Source organism: Budorcas taxicolor, chromosome 14 (assembly GCF_023091745.1).
Source record: "Budorcas taxicolor isolate Tak-1 chromosome 14, Takin1.1, whole genome shotgun sequence".
In the NCBI taxonomy this organism is placed as follows: domain Eukaryota; kingdom Metazoa; phylum Chordata; class Mammalia; order Artiodactyla; family Bovidae; genus Budorcas; species Budorcas taxicolor.
In genome coordinates, this window is record NC_068923.1 from 75,243,741 (window position 1) to 75,263,610 (window position 19,870).

At 38.6% G+C, this 19,870-nt stretch overlaps 1 protein-coding gene across 1 annotated transcript in view; it reads left to right on the forward strand.

The window, feature by feature from the left end:
- The window catches only part of RRM2B (ribonucleotide reductase regulatory TP53 inducible subunit M2B), a 30,538-nt gene extending 18,321 nt beyond the window's left edge, over nucleotides 1-12,217 (forward strand). The window contains exons 6-9 of the mRNA XM_052651826.1: nucleotides 970-1,103; nucleotides 4,542-4,646; nucleotides 6,402-6,515; nucleotides 11,972-12,217. Coding sequence (XP_052507786.1) covers nucleotides 970-1,103; nucleotides 4,542-4,646; nucleotides 6,402-6,515; nucleotides 11,972-12,124 — 506 coding nt within the window. The 3' untranslated portion in view covers nucleotides 12,125-12,217. The remainder of the gene's footprint in view (nucleotides 1-969; nucleotides 1,104-4,541; nucleotides 4,647-6,401; nucleotides 6,516-11,971) is intronic.
- Nucleotides 12,218-19,870: the final 7,653 nt, after the last annotated feature.

The following is a 19,870-nucleotide window of genomic DNA, read 5'->3' on the forward strand; positions in this document are numbered from 1 at the left end:
ATTATTTCTGTTATGATTTTCATTCTGTAGCATTCATGTGTGGAGAAGGCAGTGGTAACCCACTCCAGTACTCTTGCCTGGAAAATCCCATGGATGGAGGAGCCTGGTAGGCTGGAGACCATGGGATTGCTAGGAATCGGACACGACTGAGCAGCTTCGCTTTCACTTTTCACTTTCATGCGTTGGAGAAGGCAATGGCCACCCACTCCAGTATTCTTGCTTGGAGAATCCCAGGGACAGGGAAGCCTGGTGGGCTGCCATCTATGGGGTCTCACAAAATCGGACACGACTGAAGTGGCTTAGCAGCAGCAGCAGCATTCATGTGAATGCATAGAATAGTTAAAATGACAATGTTCCTCTTCATCACAGATGTATAAAATTATAGTCTTGTTCCCTTACAAATAAATGTTCATGTGATATCACATTTATGTTGATTAAAAATGTCTCCATTTTAACTATCCATTCTTATTAACAGTAAGATGGAAATACAGTAATCTATGTAAATAAATGATAAAGCTCCATGCTAAAACAAGCAGCTCACTAGTCTAAAGAGCTATTTTTGTTTTCAAAGGGGTCAACCGAGCATAGTATGCAAACATACCTGTATATACATACTGCATTCAAAACATCTACCTGCACCCATACCCATAGGCATGTGTGGCACAGATAAATCTCTTTTTTTTTTTTTTTTGAGTGTGGAAGGCTCTCCAGATTTCAAGACCTGCAGGAGTCCAGTGTTGAACAAAGCACCTGAAGTAGAGGTGCTTTTCTGCTCTAGTAGGTTGAAGTAGCAAATTTCTTCCATCGAAGACTTGGCTGTCTTGTTGATTTTATTTTTGGCAAAACAGTTATGATATGGTTGTTAAAAAAATATATATGTAAAAACATATATTATCCATAGGTAAGCTTGAACATGTCTGCAGTATATATTAATATTTCAGAAAGTGAAGCTATTTTTTTCTCCCCTAGGGGAAAGGGTGGTGGCCTTTGCTGCTGTAGAAGGAATTTTCTTCTCGGGATCTTTTGCTGCTATATTCTGGCTAAAGAAAAGAGGACTCATGCCTGGACTCACTTTTTCCAATGAGCTCATCAGCAGAGATGAAGTAAGGAGTAAAGTCTTCTTCTAGTTCTATTTGTATTCCTAGCTGGTGTTCATTCAGTTTTCTTTCCCTTGAAAATGCTTATGGTGACACAGATATCCTGGTAATTGAAATAAGAAGAAGTCATTTCTTCCTTGGGTTTTAAGTCTGTGTTTTCCTCCTATCTCTCTTAGTGTTTCTTCTCAACCTCTGTGCATCTTTATGCATCAAAGTACTCCTGAGTTCCCACCTTAGCCTCTTTCCTTCCCTCTACATGGCCTCCTGGTTGATCTTATTTATTCCCGTGGAATCATCTGCCACTTAGGTGCTTATAAAAACTACAACTTTATCTTTAGCCCAGTTATTCTTTCCTGAGCTCCAAACCCGTATATTCACGTGCATGTTTAGATATTTTCTCCTGGAAGGCTCCACAGATATCTCAAGCCTAGTATTTCAGGAAATCAAACTCATCATTTTCTCCCAAATTATGTTCTTCCTGTTTTCTCTATGTCATTGAGCAAAGCTATCTTCTATCCAATCATCCAAATTTGAAATCTGGGAGTCATTTTAGATTGCTTCTTTATTTTTTTAGCCACATTCAGTCAGTAACTAAATCTTGTCTCTCTCTGTCTGCAACACTCTTTCCATCTTTACTACACCTCCTTTTTTCCAGCTCTTGATTGCCTTCTCACAAGTTGCCACTTAAAACTTTCCTGACCCAATTAAGGAAAACTGACCACTCTTTCTTTTGCATATACCTTTGAAACCTGAACTTGTCCCTATTTTAGGTTCCATAACGTATATTGTACTTGTCTCTCTAAGCTCAAGTCCAGAAACCTTGTCATTGATCTTCTTTTCTCAGGGTTTAGACGGTTACAGCCATTCTGCTCACATTGATTGACTTATCCTGGCTTCTTAGCTTATTTCCATATTGACCTTGTCAAGTTATTTAATTTCTCTGAGCCTCAGTTTCTTCAACTATACATCTTAACAGGGTTTTGTTAAAATGCGATGAAATAGTATATATGAAAGTACTTTTCAAGTGCCACAAAATGCTTTGTGTAATTACATTTTGTTTCATGTCTTTAAATTTCTAGTTATTTTAATTAATGTCATGTATGATTATTACAGAGAATTAAAATAATAAAATCATTCAGTCTCAAAACACCTTTCATATTGTATTGATGTTTCCTTCTAGACTATTTTCTGCATTTCTACGTTTCAGTTCAGTTCGGTCGCTCAGTCGTGTCCGACTCCTTGCGACCCCATGAATTGCAGCACACCAGGCCTTCCTGTACATCACCAGCTCCCGGAGTTCACCCAAACTCATGTGCATCAAGTCGGTGATACCATCCAGCCATCTCATCTGTCGTCCCCTTCTCCTCCTGCCCCCAACCCCTCGGCTGAGTGCCGAAGAATTTATGCTTTCGAACTGCGGTGCTGGAGAAGACTCTTGAGAGTTCCTTGAACAGCAAGATCAAACCAGTCCATCCTAAAGGAAATCAATCCTGAATACTCTTTGAAAGGACTGATGCTGAAGCTGAAGCTCCAATACTTGGGCCAACTGATGCAAAGAGCTAACTCAATGGAAAAGACCCTGATGCTGGGAAAGATTGAAGTTAGAAGGAGAAGAGGGCGACAGAGGCTGAGATGGCTGGATGGTATCACCAATGCAATGGACGGGAACTTGGGCAAACTCCAGGAGATGGTGAGGGACAGGAAGGCCTGGCCTGCTGCAGTCCATGGGATTGCAAAGAGTCAGACATGACTAGGTGACTAAACAATAACATTTTAAAGGCCATCATTCTTACTTGTAGATTTCTTTCCAGAAATACAATAACAATTTGTAGCACCACCTAACAATATATGAATATGTCTTTTCTACCACAATTGGGAAGTTCTTCCAATTCTCCTTAAGTAATCCTTCCTTCTCCATTGACTTCTGATATCTTCTTTATTATATATTAAGGATTCAAGTATACTAAAACCTGTTTCAAGGCTTTTCCTTTAACCTGTGTGACAAATTTCATGCTGTAACGAACTATTTTCATTATTATAGTCTTTTATGTTTTAATAATTAGTAGGCTAAATCTCAAAACTTTTAAAGTATTCCTGAAAGATTCTGCTCATTTAGTCTTGCAGATTAATGTTTTAACTTAAAAACAGTCCCACTGGGATTTTGATTGGAGTCGCTTTAAACCTCAAAATTAATTTTATTCTTTTATTGATTTAACAATTACAAGTGCCTTCCTTTTTCATACTCGTCTCTGTAATTGGTAGCTAGCTATTGGTTCTAATCGATATTTACATTATCACCTATCAGCAGTATATCTGAAATTCTGCCTTTGGTCATTTGAAATATCCTCTTGAGTCAAGTGGGAGGGGTATGTTTTACTAGTAAATTTTCTAAAATTAGTTATTTAAAGAGGCTTTTTCTTTTTTTTTTTTTTTTTAATGATTTCTGCTGGGAATGACAGTTTAACTAGGAAAATAATCCTTGGAATACAGCCTTTGATTTGAGCCTCATCTTTCAATTGTCTTTGGTTTTTTGTTGAGTCTTTTAGAAAAGGGTAAACACCTGTGATGTTTAATCCTCTAAAGTGCGTATTCCTTCCTCTCCTCCCTTGTTGGCTTACAAAATTATTTCTCTTTCTGTGTAGTTTAGAAATGTTAATTGACTCTGCCTTGTTGTCAGTATCTAATTGTTAATTTTGTTTAGAACTCCATCATCCTTCTATGTCTCTGACCACCTTCTCTTTTTTGTTTTGACTTTTTGAAAAATTTTTCAGTTGTTTTCAGCTTTATACCATCTGTTCTGTGTTTTGAAATTCCAGTTATTGTAGGCTGAGTCTCCTTGCACTGTTTTCCAATTATTTAAGATTCTATAACGTTTCATGTATTTGCACAACAATTCTATTCTCAAGGTATTTCACAAATTTGTTTACTTCTGTCTTTGAGTTTGCTGCAATGTCATTTCTGCTTTACACAGCTTCAGATGGTATCCTTAATTCTTCAGTTTCCATTTTCCTCGCACTGAATTTATTTTTATCTTGAACCATTCTTGTTTAATATAACTGTTGTGTTTTTGAAATCTGAGTTTTTCAATCTGTCTTAATTTTTAAAAAGTTAAAAATAAATTAATTTTATTTTTGGTTTTTCTTACTTTGGTTTCCTTTCCAAAATGCTTTTGATTTCAGATTTGTTGGTTTTGTTGTTGTTCACTAATTCTTCTTTCACATTAATTAACTGAGATTCGCTGGCCTTGAAAATTTTTCATTATAGGTTATTATGATTGGCATTTTAATGAGATTTGGGGAAAAGAAGATCCTGGCCCTGTTAATCCTTCTTCCATCTTCCAGAAGTTCAGTGTTGCATTCCTAGCTTATATAAAGCCTGATATATTACTGTGTGAAAATAACTGATAAAACGTTCTTTGACAGTGGTATTTTTCTTCTGTTTTAGGGGCTACACTGCGACTTTGCTTGCCTGATGTTTCAATACTTGGTAAATAAGCCTTCAGAAGAAAGGGTTAGAGAGATCATTGTTAATGCCGTTGAAATTGAGCAGGTAAGCAGGGATGCTTATATAAGTAGCACATCTCTCTTTGATGTTTGACTGCTTTAGATTGACTCATGAAATGGCCATTTTGTAGGTCAAAATAGATATCAGAAATATTATATGGTCAACCTGGCAGCACCAATAGATGATGTATTACAATTATTATGTCAAGTTAAAATTTGGCTTATAAGCCAGTCTTTATTATATATTAAGATTTTATGTATACTAAAATTTGTTTCAGGATTATTTTAAAATTTCAGTTATATATCAAATTTCGTGCCATACCCAACTATTCTAATTATCTTAGCTTTAGATTTTTAGATTTTTAGCTACTAGAGGGCAGTGATGGTTTCTTGTTTTGAATTCCTTTTTTTTTTTTTTAACTTTTTATTTTAAATTGGAGCATAGCTGCTTAACAATGTTGTGGTAGCTTTGGGTATACAGCAAAGTGACTCAGCTATACATGTACATGTATCCATTCTCCCCTATTACTCCCCTCTCATCCAGGCTGCACGTAACACTGAACAGAGTTTCCTTTCCTATACAGTAGGTCCTTGTTGGTTGTATTCTTAAAAAACTAGCAAGATATCTAGCTTTAAGCATGCATCCTATGTTCATAGAATGAAGAAATAAATGAATTAGTGAATAGTAAAATGTGATTTATGGGCATGTAAAGATCTCTAAATAGAAAGACACAGATGCTTCACTTAGAATGTATTTTTATCATTTGAAAGAGCTAGTTGAAAAATAAGTAAGTTTTTACACTTAAAAAAAGTTTTCATATTTGAAGAGAGAAAAGTCATAAAATGGATTTTGGTATTTTTTAAAAATTTATCTGTTTTTTATTTATTGGTTTGGCTGCGTTGGGTCTTAGGTGCAGCATGTGCACAAGAGCTCAGTAGCTCTAAGGCATATGGGATCTTACTTCCCCGACCAGGGATCAGACTTGCAACCCCTGAATTGCAAGGCAGATTCTTAACCACTGGACCACCAGGGAAATCCCAGATTTTGGTATCTTGTATAACTTTTAGAACTAAATCCAAATGGTTAATATGTTTATTTTTCCTCTATTAACACTTCACCACTGTCATTAAGAATCTGCCTACAATGCAGGAGACCTGGATTCAGTTCCTGGGTTGGGAAGATCCCTGGGAGAAGGGAATGGCAATCCACTGCAGTGTTCTTGCCTGGAGGATTCCATGGACAGAAGAGCCTGGCAGGCTATAGTCTGTGGGGTTGCAAAGAGTCGGACACAACTGAGCGACTTTCACTTCGCTGTCATTCAATGCAGTGGAGTTCAGTTTATCTCCCAATGCTCAGATCCATTTCTAATACTTTCTCATTTTCTCTGTTAATTGTTTTTTCTTTCCCAGCTCCCTTTTAAGTCATGTTCACCACAGCAATCATCTTAGGTGAATCTTTTTCTAGATATTTCACAACAAAATATCTCCTTTCTTTCTATTGAGAAAGCATATGTATTTGGGTCCTACAAGTACTACTTTAAAAATACCAGTAATGTAGTAGTTAGTTTCAGTTTACTTTGGCTACTTGAGAATGTGAAATAGAGTGAATAGCAGCACCCCAAACCTTTTAAGCAAATGGGCATTGTTTGCCATGTTGCAAGAATTAATGCTAGTGTACTTTCCTCAAACAAGATCAGTGATTTAGAAGATTAAGAAAGCTAAAACCCTCTTTTTCTTTGGAAAATATATACTGTTTATTGTTCTTTCTTTGTACTTTATTCTGTTTTTATTTATGTCTCAGGAGTTTTTAACAGAAGCCTTGCCAGTTGGCCTCATTGGAATGAATTGCGTTCTGATGAAACAGTATATTGAGTTTGTAGCTGACAGACTGCTTACAGAACTTGGATTCTCAAAGGTAAGGTGTTTCAAATATATTACTACTAGCTAAAATGTTATAGTCAGGTAAGGACTCTAAAATACATACTATATTTCACTGAAAGCGTTTGTAACACACTAGTCTATTTTTTTTTAACGTTAAACTTTTTAATTTGTGTTGGAGTATAGCCAATTAACAATATTGTGATAGTTTCAGGTGAACAGCAAAGGGACTCAGCCATACATATACATGTATCCATTCTTCCCCAAACTAGTCTGTTTTGTAAATTGTCCATGAAAGGCTGTTTTACCCGAACCAGTTGATTTTGCAAAATCCTTAAATGAAACTTAAAATGAAATTCATTAACAGAAGTAGGAGGCTGGTAAATCATAGAACTAATAAGCTCAATAAATTATTTTATAATAATTGTAGGTATCTGTTTACTAGGACCATCTTTAAGTAATTGGATTTAACATGCCGATATGTTTACCCTGAGGTAAATCCCTATGTGTCTGTGTTGTAATTTGAGGCTTAATGCTTTTAAGTAGGAAATCATTATTAGGAGGACGTTAGCTGTCATAATTTGACCCTTTGAAGTCAGTTGTCTTTAAGTTATTTCTGTCATTTTGTTTATCAGAGATAATGTACCTGAATTTTCACGGGTGTCTTTCACATGAGATGGAGGCTGCAGCCACACTACCTGGGTTTGAATCCCGATTCCACCGCTTGCTAGCAATGTGACCTTAGGCAAATCGCTTAACCACTGTCTCAGTTTCCTTATCTGTAAAATGAAGATAATAGCAGTGATCCTTACCACAGATTATTGGAGAAGGAAATGGCACCTCACTCCAGTGTTCTTGCCTGGAGAATCCCGTGGACAGAGGAGCCTGGTGGGCTGCCGTCCACGGGGTCACAGAGAGTCGGGCACGACTGAGCGCACACGCACCGCAAACGCCTGCTGATGAGCCGGCACACCTAGAGCACTTAGAATAGTGTCACACATGCAGGGAATGAGCACCCGGTGGCCACGTGGTATTCATCATAAGTGTGACACCCATCACGGTTTCCTGTGTATTAATATTATACTGTTAATTGGAAATGTTAGGTTCTGATTTCTCATGGGAATAGAAGTTTAAGTTATTGAGAAGCCTTATAAAATCCATGATGCTTGTGGGTAATCATTAACTCTCTTGATAATGCACTTATTTTCTGGTAACTACAGAGATATTGTGATGAGAATCAGATGGGACAAAGGTTTTTGGTAACTATAAATTGTAAAATATCACTATTTATATTGTTTTAGTTGCAAGATCTTCTCTTTCGCTGATCATTAATGAGATAAAGATATGACCTCTGAAATTTATAAATTGTGTGTTAAAAGAAATTGTTTCTCTTTCTAAGTTACATGTTTATCATAATAAAATTAATTCGCTTACTTAAAGCCTTAAAATGAACTCACTATCTTTTAACCCACCACCATATGTTTACACCCACACATCCTCCTTCTACTTATTGGAAAATTACAGACCTGTGGGTCTAGTTTTTCTTGGAAAGTTTGCTAATTGTAGGTATACAAAACATGCCTCCTAAGAAAATCTGGACACAGTACAAAACCTCAGTCTCCACAGGCCTTCAAACTATCTCAGTAAATTCCAAAAAGCAGAAATTATATTGACTCTTAGATTTTAGTGCAATAAAATTAGAATTGAATAATAAAGGATTACCAGAAAGTTCCATCTACTTAGAAGTCAAAACTGTGTCCTTTAAAATGAGATTAAAAATGAAAACATAAACTAAATGACAATAAGATTACTGTATATCACAATTTGTAGATGCAACCAAACAGATCCCCAGAGGAAAATTTGTATCCTTCAAGGCATATATTAAGAAAGTGAGACAAATTTAAATGCATGAGCTAAAAAACTTTGAACTCAAGGAGCTAGAAAAGAAATTATTTTTATAATGATAATTTTTGGGTTTCCCTGGTGGCTCAGACAGTAAAGAATATGCCTGTAATGTGGGATACCTGGGTTCAGTCCCTGGGTTGGGAAGATCCCCTGGCGAAGGGAAGGGCAACCCACTCCAGTATTCTGGCCTGAGAATTCCATGGACAGAGAAGCCTGGCGGGCTACAGTCCATGGGGTCGCAAAGAGCTGCACACGACTGAGGGACCAACACACTTTGGTAAAATAAGAGGTTATTTAAATTAGCAAATGGTTGTCACTTATACAGAATTCCAAACAGAAGCCACATTAATGCTGTTTTCAACTTAGTTTTGGGTTAGTCAATAAATATTCAAGTACTTGTGTGTGTCACAACCAAGCTACTTGATTGAGGCTGGCCTTAGCTGTTTTGCTCATGCGGTGAGTGATTTGGAAGATGCTCAGTTTTAAAATCTAGTGACCCTATGACTACTGTCCAGTGCACTTTCCACTGTATCCTGCCATGAGTGAAAGCTCACATTTTTACTGCCTTTTAACGCTGTTTCTGACACAGTTTCACAGAGTTCCACTACATCAACCACACCCAGCATGTCTGCTTTTTTTGGGAAAAAATACACATAGCTTTATTAAGATATAAATGACAGAACATGCAATATGCCTATTAATAATGTACAATTCAATGGTTTTTGGTATATTTGCAGGGTTGTGCAACTATCACAACAATCTATTTGAGAACATTTTTATCCCTCCACAAAAAAATTCTATTCCCAGTTAGCAATCAGTCACTTACCTTTGTTTCTTCCATCCCCCCATAGCCCTGCTGTTGCTGCTTAGTTGCTTCAGTTGTGTGTGACTCTGTGTGACCCTATGGACTGCAGCCTGTGTGGCTACTCTGTCCACGGGATTCTTTAGGCAAGAGTGCTAGAGTGGGTTGCTATGCCCTCCTTCAGGGGATCTTCCCAACCCAGGGATCGAACCCCAGACTCCTGCCTTGCAGACAGACTCTACCCTTGAGCCACCATGGGATTCTCTAGGCAAGAACACTGGAGTGAGGTGCCATTTCCTTCTCCAATAATCTGTGGTAAGGATCACTGCTATTATCTTCATTTTACAGATAAGGAAACTGAGACAGTGGTTAAGCGATTTGCCTAAGGTCACATTGCTAGCAAGCGGTGGAATCGGGATTCAAACCCAGGTAGTGTGGCTGCAGCCTCCATCTCATGTGAAAGACACCCGTGAAAATTCAGGTACATTATCTCTGATAAACAAAATGACAGAAATAACTTAAAGACAACTGACTTCAAAGGGTCAAATTATGACAGCTAACGTCCTCCTAATAATGATTTCCTACTTAAAAGCATTAAGCCTCAAATTACAACACAGACACATAGGGATTTACCTCAGGGTAAACATATCGGCATGTTAAATCCAATTACTTAAAGATGGTCCTAGTAAACAGATACCTACAATTATTATAAAATAATTTATTGAGCTTATTAGTTCTATGATTTACCAGCCTCCTACTTCTGTTAATGAATTTCATTTTAAGTTTCATTTAAGGATTTTGCAAAATCAACTGGTTCGGGTAAAATAAGCCACCATAGCCTAGGCATTACTAATCTAGTTTTTGTCTCTTCAGATCTGCCTATTCTGTAATTCCCACTTCATATAAATGGAATCATACAATATATAGTGCATACTGTATACTGGTATATGGTATATACAAAATCAATATAATGTTTTAAAGTTCTATTCACGTTAGCATGTATCAGTACTTTTTTTCCTTGTTATGGCCAAATAATATTGCATTGTATAATTATACCTAATTTTGTTTATCTACTTATTGGTTGATGGTGGCATTTGGGTGGCATTTTTTGGCTATTATGAATAATGCTGCTATTAACATTCTTGTGTAAGTTTTTGTGGGAAAATATGTTTTCACTTATCTTGGATACATAACTAGAAAACAAACTGTTGAGTCATATAGTGACTCTATCTTTAATCGTTAGAGGAACTACCAGACTGCATTATTTTATATTAACACCAGCAGTATATGAGGGTTCCAATTCCTCCACATCCTCACTAACACTTACTGTCTTTTTTCTCCTTCCGGTTTTGTTGAGATATAACTGACATATAGTGTTGTTTAAGTTCAAGGTACACAGCATAATGATGTGACTTCCATACATCAGGAAGTGATAACCACAATAAGTTGTCTTTTTTATTACACACCTACAGCCATCCTGTGTGCTTAATGCTAAGTCATGTCCAACTCTTTGCGACCCATGGATCATAGCCTGCCAGGCTCCTCTGTCCATGAGATTTCCCAGGCAAGAATACTGAAGTGGGTTGCCATTTCCTTCTCCAGGGGATTTTCCCAGGGGATTCTCCAGGGATTGAACCCAGGTCTCCTGCATTGCAGGCAGATTCCTTACCATATGAGCCTTCAGGGAAGTGTCAGCAGCCATCCTAGTGTGAAGTGGTGTGAAATGGTATCCTATTGTGGCCTTGATTTGCATCTCCCTAATGGATAATGATTTTGAGCATCTTTTCATATACTTATTGACCTTCGGTAGGTATTCTTTAGAGAATCATTTATCCATTCAGATCCTTTGTCCATTCTAATTGGGTTATTTGAATATGTTCTTTTCTCTGGTATTCATAATTACTGCCTAAATATTCCAAATTTAAAAATTCTCTTTTATTGTTCCTCACGAATCATCAGTATGTCTCAGTTTCCATCAAGCTGTATCTCCAAGCCTGCTTCTTGAATTCAGAAGCAGTGAAAAAGCTTCTTGTCAACTTGTGTTCCATTTTCTGTTTGGGGTTACAATAGACAGCATTTAGTCTGTCTTCCCTGATGATGGTTCCTTAACAGCAATCTGAAGATTACACGTCTCCTGTGAACTGAGAAACATTTAGGTCCACAGTACATTGTTAATAACTTAATATTCTGTAGTATCACGTAGATGTGATAGCCTAGTGGTGGTGGTTCGGTTGCTAAGTCGTCCAACGCTTTGGACCCCGTGGACTGCCGCATGCCAGGTTTCCTTGTCCTCCATTATCTCTTGAAGTTTGCTTAAACTCATGTCCATTGATTCAGTCATGCCATTCAACCACCTCATTCTCTGTCGCCCCCTTCTCCTCCCACCCTCAATCTTTTCCAGCTTCAGGGTCTTTTCTAATGAGTTGGCTCTTCACATAGTAATAATACCTGTGGAAAATGCCTATAATATCTTTGGTGTTTTAGAGTTCTCAAGCTGTGAAAACATTTTAGTTTGGTATTAAATCTTCTATTTTGTGAAATAATCTTTTTTTTTCCTTTCAATTTCTGAGAACACCAGAGTTGCTAGTATAGTTCCTTTAAGAGGCTAGGAGGCGATCTTAGTCATCCTAAAATGTATCCGTCTTGGGCTGCCTCCAGGACCCTAGGGAATATGTGATCTCCAGGTGATGATACATGGTGTTGGGAGACCCAAGTTATCTGTTGCTCTTCTTATGTGATGCAATTTGCTTCTTCAGAATGTCTAACAATATTTCTTTTCTTTTCAGGTTTTTCAAGCAGAAAATCCCTTTGATTTTATGGAAAACATTTCCTTAGAGGGGAAAACAAATTTCTTTGAGAAACGAGTTTCAGAGTATCAGCGTTTTGCAGTTATGGCAGAAACTACAGATAATGTCTTCACCTTAGATGCAGATTTTTAAAACCCTCCCCATATCGAAACTAATCATTGGTAAATAGCAGCCTATTTTTCTCTTCTTAAAAATGAAACACAAACCCAAAATATCTCCTTTAGGGCTTAGGAGTTTGCTCAAAAGGAAATCTGAAACCAAATATCAATCAAGTTGATTTTATAGAAATATCCTTTAATTTGACTGTTTATCAGTCAGAGTATGACCTCCAAATAATTTTGTTTCATCCCTAAAATATAAGATGGCATTCTGTAGTTGTTAAGAGCATGGGGTGAGGGGTCAGATAGAATTTGAGATTCTGTCCTACTTTGTGTGACCCTTGGAAAGTCAGTTAATCTGTCTAAACCTCAGATGAATGTAAACCCTAAAGTGAACGTGATAACAGGTTCTAAATTCATAGCGTGTATGAGGATCTCAATCCCACGACATGGGTTCTCAGCCAATACTGCTGTTGCGGCCTCCTCCTCTCTCTCTCCCCCTTCTCCCTCTCCTGTTATTATTATTATTAATAGTGTTAATTGCAGTGATGTGATAAAATTCTCTGTCTCCTCAAAGTAACTGTGATTCTAGGTCCTAAGATCTAGAATTAGATCTTTGTGTTTTTAATGTTTTAGAAGAGTGTAAATATTTCCTCAAAAAGATTGTACTTGTCATTAACATGAGAATAACTTCTTTGACTTTCTCAGCGTTATAGTTAAGGACATTTGGTTCTTAGCTGCTTTGGGCAGAATACTCAAGAGTGGAATCCTTGAGGTTTTCATGATAGTTGACCTTGTAAGCAAAATGATTCTGCTCCTTTAGAAATTAAAAGGATCATTTTAGCCAGATGTAGCCCTGAAATGTTTAAAACCAGGGTGAATTAGCTAGAATGGTATTTCCCAAAGAGTATTATAAGAGCTGTTAGCCTGTCTAGGTCTTTTGTGGGGAGAACGAAAAAGATTCTGTGGTCAAATGAGTTTGGGAAATGTTGTATGCTCCATTCCTCTTTGGAATGTGAAGTTGGTACATCAAACACTGAGAAATTCTGCAGTACATCAACGTATACCACACTGCATATTCCAGACATACTTAATAAAGATCTGTTTTTCACCTGTTAACATCTCACCTAACATCTCACCTAATGTTCCTCAGAACATAGTTTGGAAAAAGCTGCCCCAGAACTATTTTCTACATGGAAGAAGGGCTTGTGGTCCAAGCAAGGGAGGGCCTGGTGGGGATTATTGAGCCATTTCCACTTTGTGCCAAGCTGAGAAGTGTCCCTGTAATTGACCACAGCTATGTTTCTTATACTCCTAAAACTCTCTTATGCTGTTATTGAGATTCAATTATTTTCTGGAACTATGCATGTCACAGGATAGCAGATGGAGAGGGAGACTGAGGCAAGGCCAGCCCACAAGGTCTCTGAGAAGTCTGCTCCCTGTATGGGAGGGAAGTGTCAAGAGGTAGCCTGAGCCTAAGCAAGCAGTGGGTTTCCCCACCCACAGCAAACTTGTGTACAATTCTGGTTAATAAGGATTAGAGATTTTCTCTTTGCATAACTTTTTGCTCCATTCAGTCCACAACTACCTAATGCATTACAACGGGGAGTTTTCAAGTGGATACAAAAGGAACAGGCCATGACTTTATCTGTTAGAGAGAATATAGGAAATGAGCTATTTTGGCCTATCATAATACCATATACTTATTCAAGGATTCAGGGTTTGCTGAGTGTTTTTATGTCACCTCATTCGATCTCAAAACAGCCTTATGAGTTTGATAGAGCAGGCAGGATTGGAATTTTATAGATAGAGGGGGTGAGGCTCAGTCAGGTTCAATGGCTTGGCCAAGATCTGCTCGTAGTCACTGTCACTACAATATATTGTTTTTTTCTTAGAAGTTACCATGTTTCTAATATTTAGTCCTTGCTATCCATCTTGATTTGATTTTGCCTATTTTCCCATTAAAGTATCATATAGTTCAATTAAGATATCACATTAATTATTGTATCATAAACATTATAACTATATTCAGGTAATATGTTCAAAGATATTCATCTACTGCTAATACAAAAACTTACATTTAAAGTTGATAATATATCGGTAGTGACATAAGAATAAATGAAAAAAGTTTTATATTGCATATTCCCTTTGTTTTGAATCCACCTCTTTCTCATAGGTAATGACAGGTGCCTTAATATGAAGCTTATTTATCGTAGCAATCTACCTAACTGTAGTGAGATGAAGTTTTAATACTGAAATACTGGAGTTTTTAATACACTGGTTTATTATATTCAGTACTCTATCCCTTTTTCTGAGCTTCCAGGTTTCATATTTATTTATTATGTTCAGTATTTTGGTTCTTAGTTCTTAGGGAGTCAAGAACTTGTAGAATCTCTTTTTAATATCTCACAAGCAAAGAAAATAATTCAGAACATGTTTATAACTTTTTTGTTTTAACAGCACATGTATTTAAATCATTGCTATAGTAGTTAAAATTAAGTTTATTATTTAAGAATGTAAAAACTAGTCATTCAATGACAAATTGCATTTATTAAAAATGTTTCACTGTAGCATGTAGAATCATGACTTGAAAGGACTCAGGAAGACTGTTGGCTCCAGTGCTTTCAGACAGGGCTGTTTTGCTGTTTCAGTTACATATGAAAATAAAATAAACAACTATTCTTATAATTTAAGCTTACCTCAGTCATGTTTTTATATATGAAATGTTTCCTTTCACTCATTTTGAAACATTCAGATGTTTCAGCTTCTTTTGCCATTTTGATTTTCATTTGTTCATGGAAAACATACCATCTTGTGTAGTTAAAAAATAAATTCTTTAATATTCAGAATTTTGCATTTTACATTTAAATATGTTAACATCATGTCATAGAATTCCTAAATTATAGTTATTCAGATTAAGCTAAGGGCCACATGTCAATAATTTTCTGTGATTAAGAAAGCTGATGGGCTGCAGGAATGCCAGTTTCATCCTGTAACCAGCTGTTATGTTTTTGAACTAAGATGAGTGAATGGGTAGCCAACTCAGGAACTCTTCATAATCTACATGAGTGGCACAGATTGGAAATATGGATATCTTTATTTTTCCCTTCCTTCAAATGGTCTGCTCCTTTTTTAGACAGCTACAGGTTCAAAGGAAAATCTGATAGGCATTAGGATGAAAGAATTTAAGCCTTCAAATTTGGGGCTTAATTCTATTAAAGAAAATACAGGTGAAAATGAAAGACTGAAGAATTTTTTTTTACACAGGTAAAAATATAACAGTTCAGCCTTTTTCTAAGTTTACAAGAATCTTAACTTATATATTTGACTCTGTTTTACAACTGTGTTTTGATTTTTCCAAATGTCTGGTCATTTAGCAAAGCAAGTATCTACTATGTACATAGAAAGCTTTATTGAATGTGGTATATGCAAATATTTTAAATGTATTTTACATTATGGTGAAACAAGCCAACCCTGCATATATACAATTTGATTTTTTCCAAAGAAATGAGTTGTTTTGTTCGTTTTTTTTGCCTTAGTACATTGAAATAAACTGCATCATGTCTCTGTCGTTTGGTGTATGGCCTTTTGAGTAAGAAAGTTTCTTTATAAGTGCAGAGGCTATCCTAGTGAAGGACTGTATATATTTTCTATTTGTGTATGCAGATAAACACATGTTGGTATTATGTTATTCCTCCTACCACTCTTTGACCTAAGTGGCACCCCCTTCAGCTGTCTCTCATCTACTTTCTCATAATCCATGAGCCTTTCTTCCTGTCTCTTTGTATCCAGCTGAGATTCTACAATATATCATATTACTAGTAGTAACATTCTTATCAATACCCTGAACTCTGTTCTTTATCTGTGTTTTCTACCCTACGTAGACAATTCAAAGCAATTCTCCATTCTGTTATGAAACAACAATCGAGTTTTTCCCTGTTTGTACCCCCGCAGCCAAATACTGCTAGAGAAAAAGTCATATAAGACAAATTGGATCTCCTTTACATTCGTGATTACCTACTGTCTTAGTCCATCTGGGCCACTGTACAAAAACTGCTGTAGAGTGGGTGGCTTAAGCAAGACATTTATTTTTCACAGTTCTCAAGGTTAGGAAGTCAGAGATCAAGATGCTGCTGCTGCTGCTGCTAAGTTGCATCAGTCATGTCCGACTCTGTGCGACCCCATAGACGTCAGCCCACCAGGCTCCGCCGTCCCTGGGATTCTCCAGGCAAGAACACTGGAGTGGGTTGCCATTTCCTTCTCCAGTGCATGAAAGTGAAAAGTGAAAATGAAGTCACTGAGTTGTGTCCAACTCTCAGCGACCCCATGGACTGCAGCCTACCAGGCTTCTCCGTCCATGGGATTTTCCACACAAGAATACTGGAGTGGGGTGCCATTGCCTTCTCTGATCAAGATGCTAACAAATGCAATGTCTGGTGAACCTTGTTTCTTGGTTTATAGAAAGCTGCCTACCGGCTGTCCCCTCATATGAAGGGGGGGCTCTCTGAAGGCTCTTTTACAAGGGCGCTAATCTCATTCATGGGCTTCCCTCGTGCGGTTCATTAAAGAATCTGCCTGCTAATGCAGGAGACGTGAGTTCAATCCCTGGGTCGGGAAGGTCCCTTGGAGAAGGAAATGGCAATCCACTCCAGTATTCTTGCCTGGGAAATCCCATGGACAGAGGAGCCTGGTGTGTACAGTCCATGGGGTCACAAAAGAGTCAGACATGACTTAGCAACTAAACAGCAATCTCATTCATAAGGGCTCTGCCTTTATGATCCACTCACTTCCTAAAGACCTCACCCCCAAATACCATCATACTGGCAATTAGGTTTCATTTAAAAAAAAAATTTTTTTTGTTTGGGGACTGGGTTTCAATATGAATTTTGGTGGGACCCAAACATACAGTTTTAGCACCTACGTCAGCACTGTCTGACAATCAGTACAATTTCCCGGTAAACTTGTTCTCTATTCTCCACAGCTGCTTTTTCACAGTTTCCACACTCTGCTCCTACCCTTGCTCCCCAAAGAGGTACCGCTCTCATGTATTTTTTCTTTTGGGGCTATGGGCACTTAAGAGAGATTCTCAGCAGAAAAAATTGACAATCTAGAACCTAAGAAGTTGGCAGTAGAATCCAGCATACAAATTTCTATGCATGATTTCTGCTCGATTACAAGCTGAGAGGGATTGAGGAGAATATCTCTTCTGCTCTCCCTTCCGGGAATAACAGCCACTTAATCCTGGGAGGTCTTGCTTCTGTTCCCACCACGTGATTCTCACAGCACTGCCAAAGCTCCTTCGTCTGCACAAAGCACACTGCATCTGTCTGGGCACAGCATTATGAATGTGATCCACGCGGGGCCAGGTCCTTACCTAAGGTGTTTTCCAACTGAAACTGAAAGGGAAAAGTTCACTTTTATTCTAATAACAAGGCCAGAGAAAAGGTCCTACCTCTAATGCCAAGGTCCAACCCTATCCCAATTCTTCACAACTTCTCATTGTGCAGGTAATGAATGCCTATATCTTGCCTGAGATAGTTCAAGGTAAGTTTCTTGTGTGTGCTCAGTCTCTCAGCCATTTTGTGCTACTCTTTGTGACCCTGTGGACTGTAGCCCCCCAGGCTCCACAGTCCATGGGATTCTCCAGGCAAGAGCACTGCAGTATGTTACCATTTCCTCCTCCACGGGATCTTCCGGACCCAGGAATCGAACCCGTCTCCTGCATTACAGGCAGATTCTTCCTCACTAGTGCCACCTGGGAAGCCCAGGCTTCTTGATTTGCAACCAAAAGGACCATAGTTAAAGCAGAAAATGGTTCTGGAAACAAAACCAAGTGACAGGAAAGAACCTGGGTGTTTATGTGTGTTTCAATCCAGGAGCTGACAGTCTGGAATTTGCACCTTGGGTGGTCCCCAAGAGCCAGGTGTTGGAGTCTTCAGTGAAAGGAAAGTAGTGTCTGAAGGACAATGTGACAAGGAGAAGCAAGGAGCTGAGCTGAGTTGTGAGTCTCAGAAGAGCATGGTTGTTTCAAAAGAATGTGGTGTCTGTGGCCTGTATGATCAGTCGGCAATAAAAAAAAAAAAAAAACAGCTGTCCTTGCTTTACATGACCTTTTTAGGTGACTTGTACATCTGGGCTTTCTGCCCCATATGCCACCTCTCACAACCATAGCTGCTCTCTGTTCATTTCTCCAGATTGATATGTTCACACATCAGGAAAAAAGCATCTCCAGGGTGTGTGAGTACGCTCTCGACAGTGTCTCACCAGTAACAACGGTGTCCAGGTTCTAAGAGGAAAAATGTGTGCTTCACTGTATTTTGAACACTTAATTCTTAATAAAATATTCTTTGTACATACCTTAGCATTTATAGGAAGAGGCAATGGCACCCTACTCCAATACTCTTGCCTGGAAAATCCCATGGTTGGAGGAGCCTGGAAGGCTGCAGTCCATGGGGTCACTGAGGGTCGGACACAACTCAGTGACTTCACTTTCACTTTTCACTCTCATGCATTGGAGAAGGAAATGGCAGCCCACTCCAGTGTTCTTGCCTGGAGAATCCCAGGGATGGGGAGCCTGGTGGGCTGCCGTCTATGGGGTCGCACAGAGTTGGACACGACTGAAGTGATTTTTTGCAATCGTATTATTCCAATCATTTCATTGGTTCCCTGATTTTATGCGGAATTACTGTATCATAGTAATATTGGTTTAGCCTAAAAGTTCTTTGGGGTTTTCGAAAAACCTGAAGGAAATTTTCAGCCAAACTGGTAGTTTTTAAGTGACCTGAGGCTCAGACAAGTTAAGTTACTTGCCCAAGGCCACAAAACTAGTAAAAGTTAGAGGCAGGACTCCAACCCAGCTGTCGTGGCTTTAAATCCCATTTTATCATTGAGTGCACCCAAATTCTCTTCCTTCTACTGCTGGAAGCCCTTGGCTTCCTGTGGGTGGTACCCCCCCTGGAAGATTCAGGAAACGTTTTTGCCTGGGGTCACATCTCCTGACTTCCTCATGGTGGAGCCCTTGAGCCACTGGTTTCTCAGCTCCGGTGCTGCTTCTTTACCCAGGAGCTGAGGAGTTAGATTTTAAAGGACGATTCTGTTTCCAGTTTAGCTTCGGCTGCTTGGCCGGAGCATGGCGCCCAGAAACATGCAAGAAACTCACGCTCAGCCCTGGCCCTTTAGAAGGGCAAACTCCCAGCAGGAGACCACAACGGATTTCAGTGCTGGCTGACTATATAGAGACGAATGTCGAGGGGGCTGTGCAAATTTTGGTAGCCACTGAAAGAGGAGAAACCTCATTCTATAAATGGATGCCATGCAGTTATAACACAACTGACAAACTACACACCTCTTGTGAGATATCAGGAGCCCCAGAACTAGTCACAGAGTCACCTGTGACTGTTTGCTTCTCCGTCAGTTTGGGAGGAGGGGGTGGTGGAGAGGGGAGGGTTGGGAATGACAGAAAGGGGGTACTGACCCTCTAGCCCCTTCTGGGAGGATCTGGGGATGGAGGCAATGTACTAGTTCTTGTCTGTTGCGCCTGAAAAGGTCACGTGTGCTCCTTTGGCCCTGGATACCCAAAACTCTCCTCCACTTTGGTCTGAGGAGGGTGATACCTACATTTGGGGCAGGATGGGGGTATTTTCACAATTCAGGTTATGGGAAGCAGATTTCCTGAGAGTTAGGGGCCATTGAATGATGCTTTATCCTATGAAGCCTGATTTTTTTTCCTTAACAAATTTTAGTTTTGAGGCTCTAGGTTTATTACTGGGGAGTGAATCTG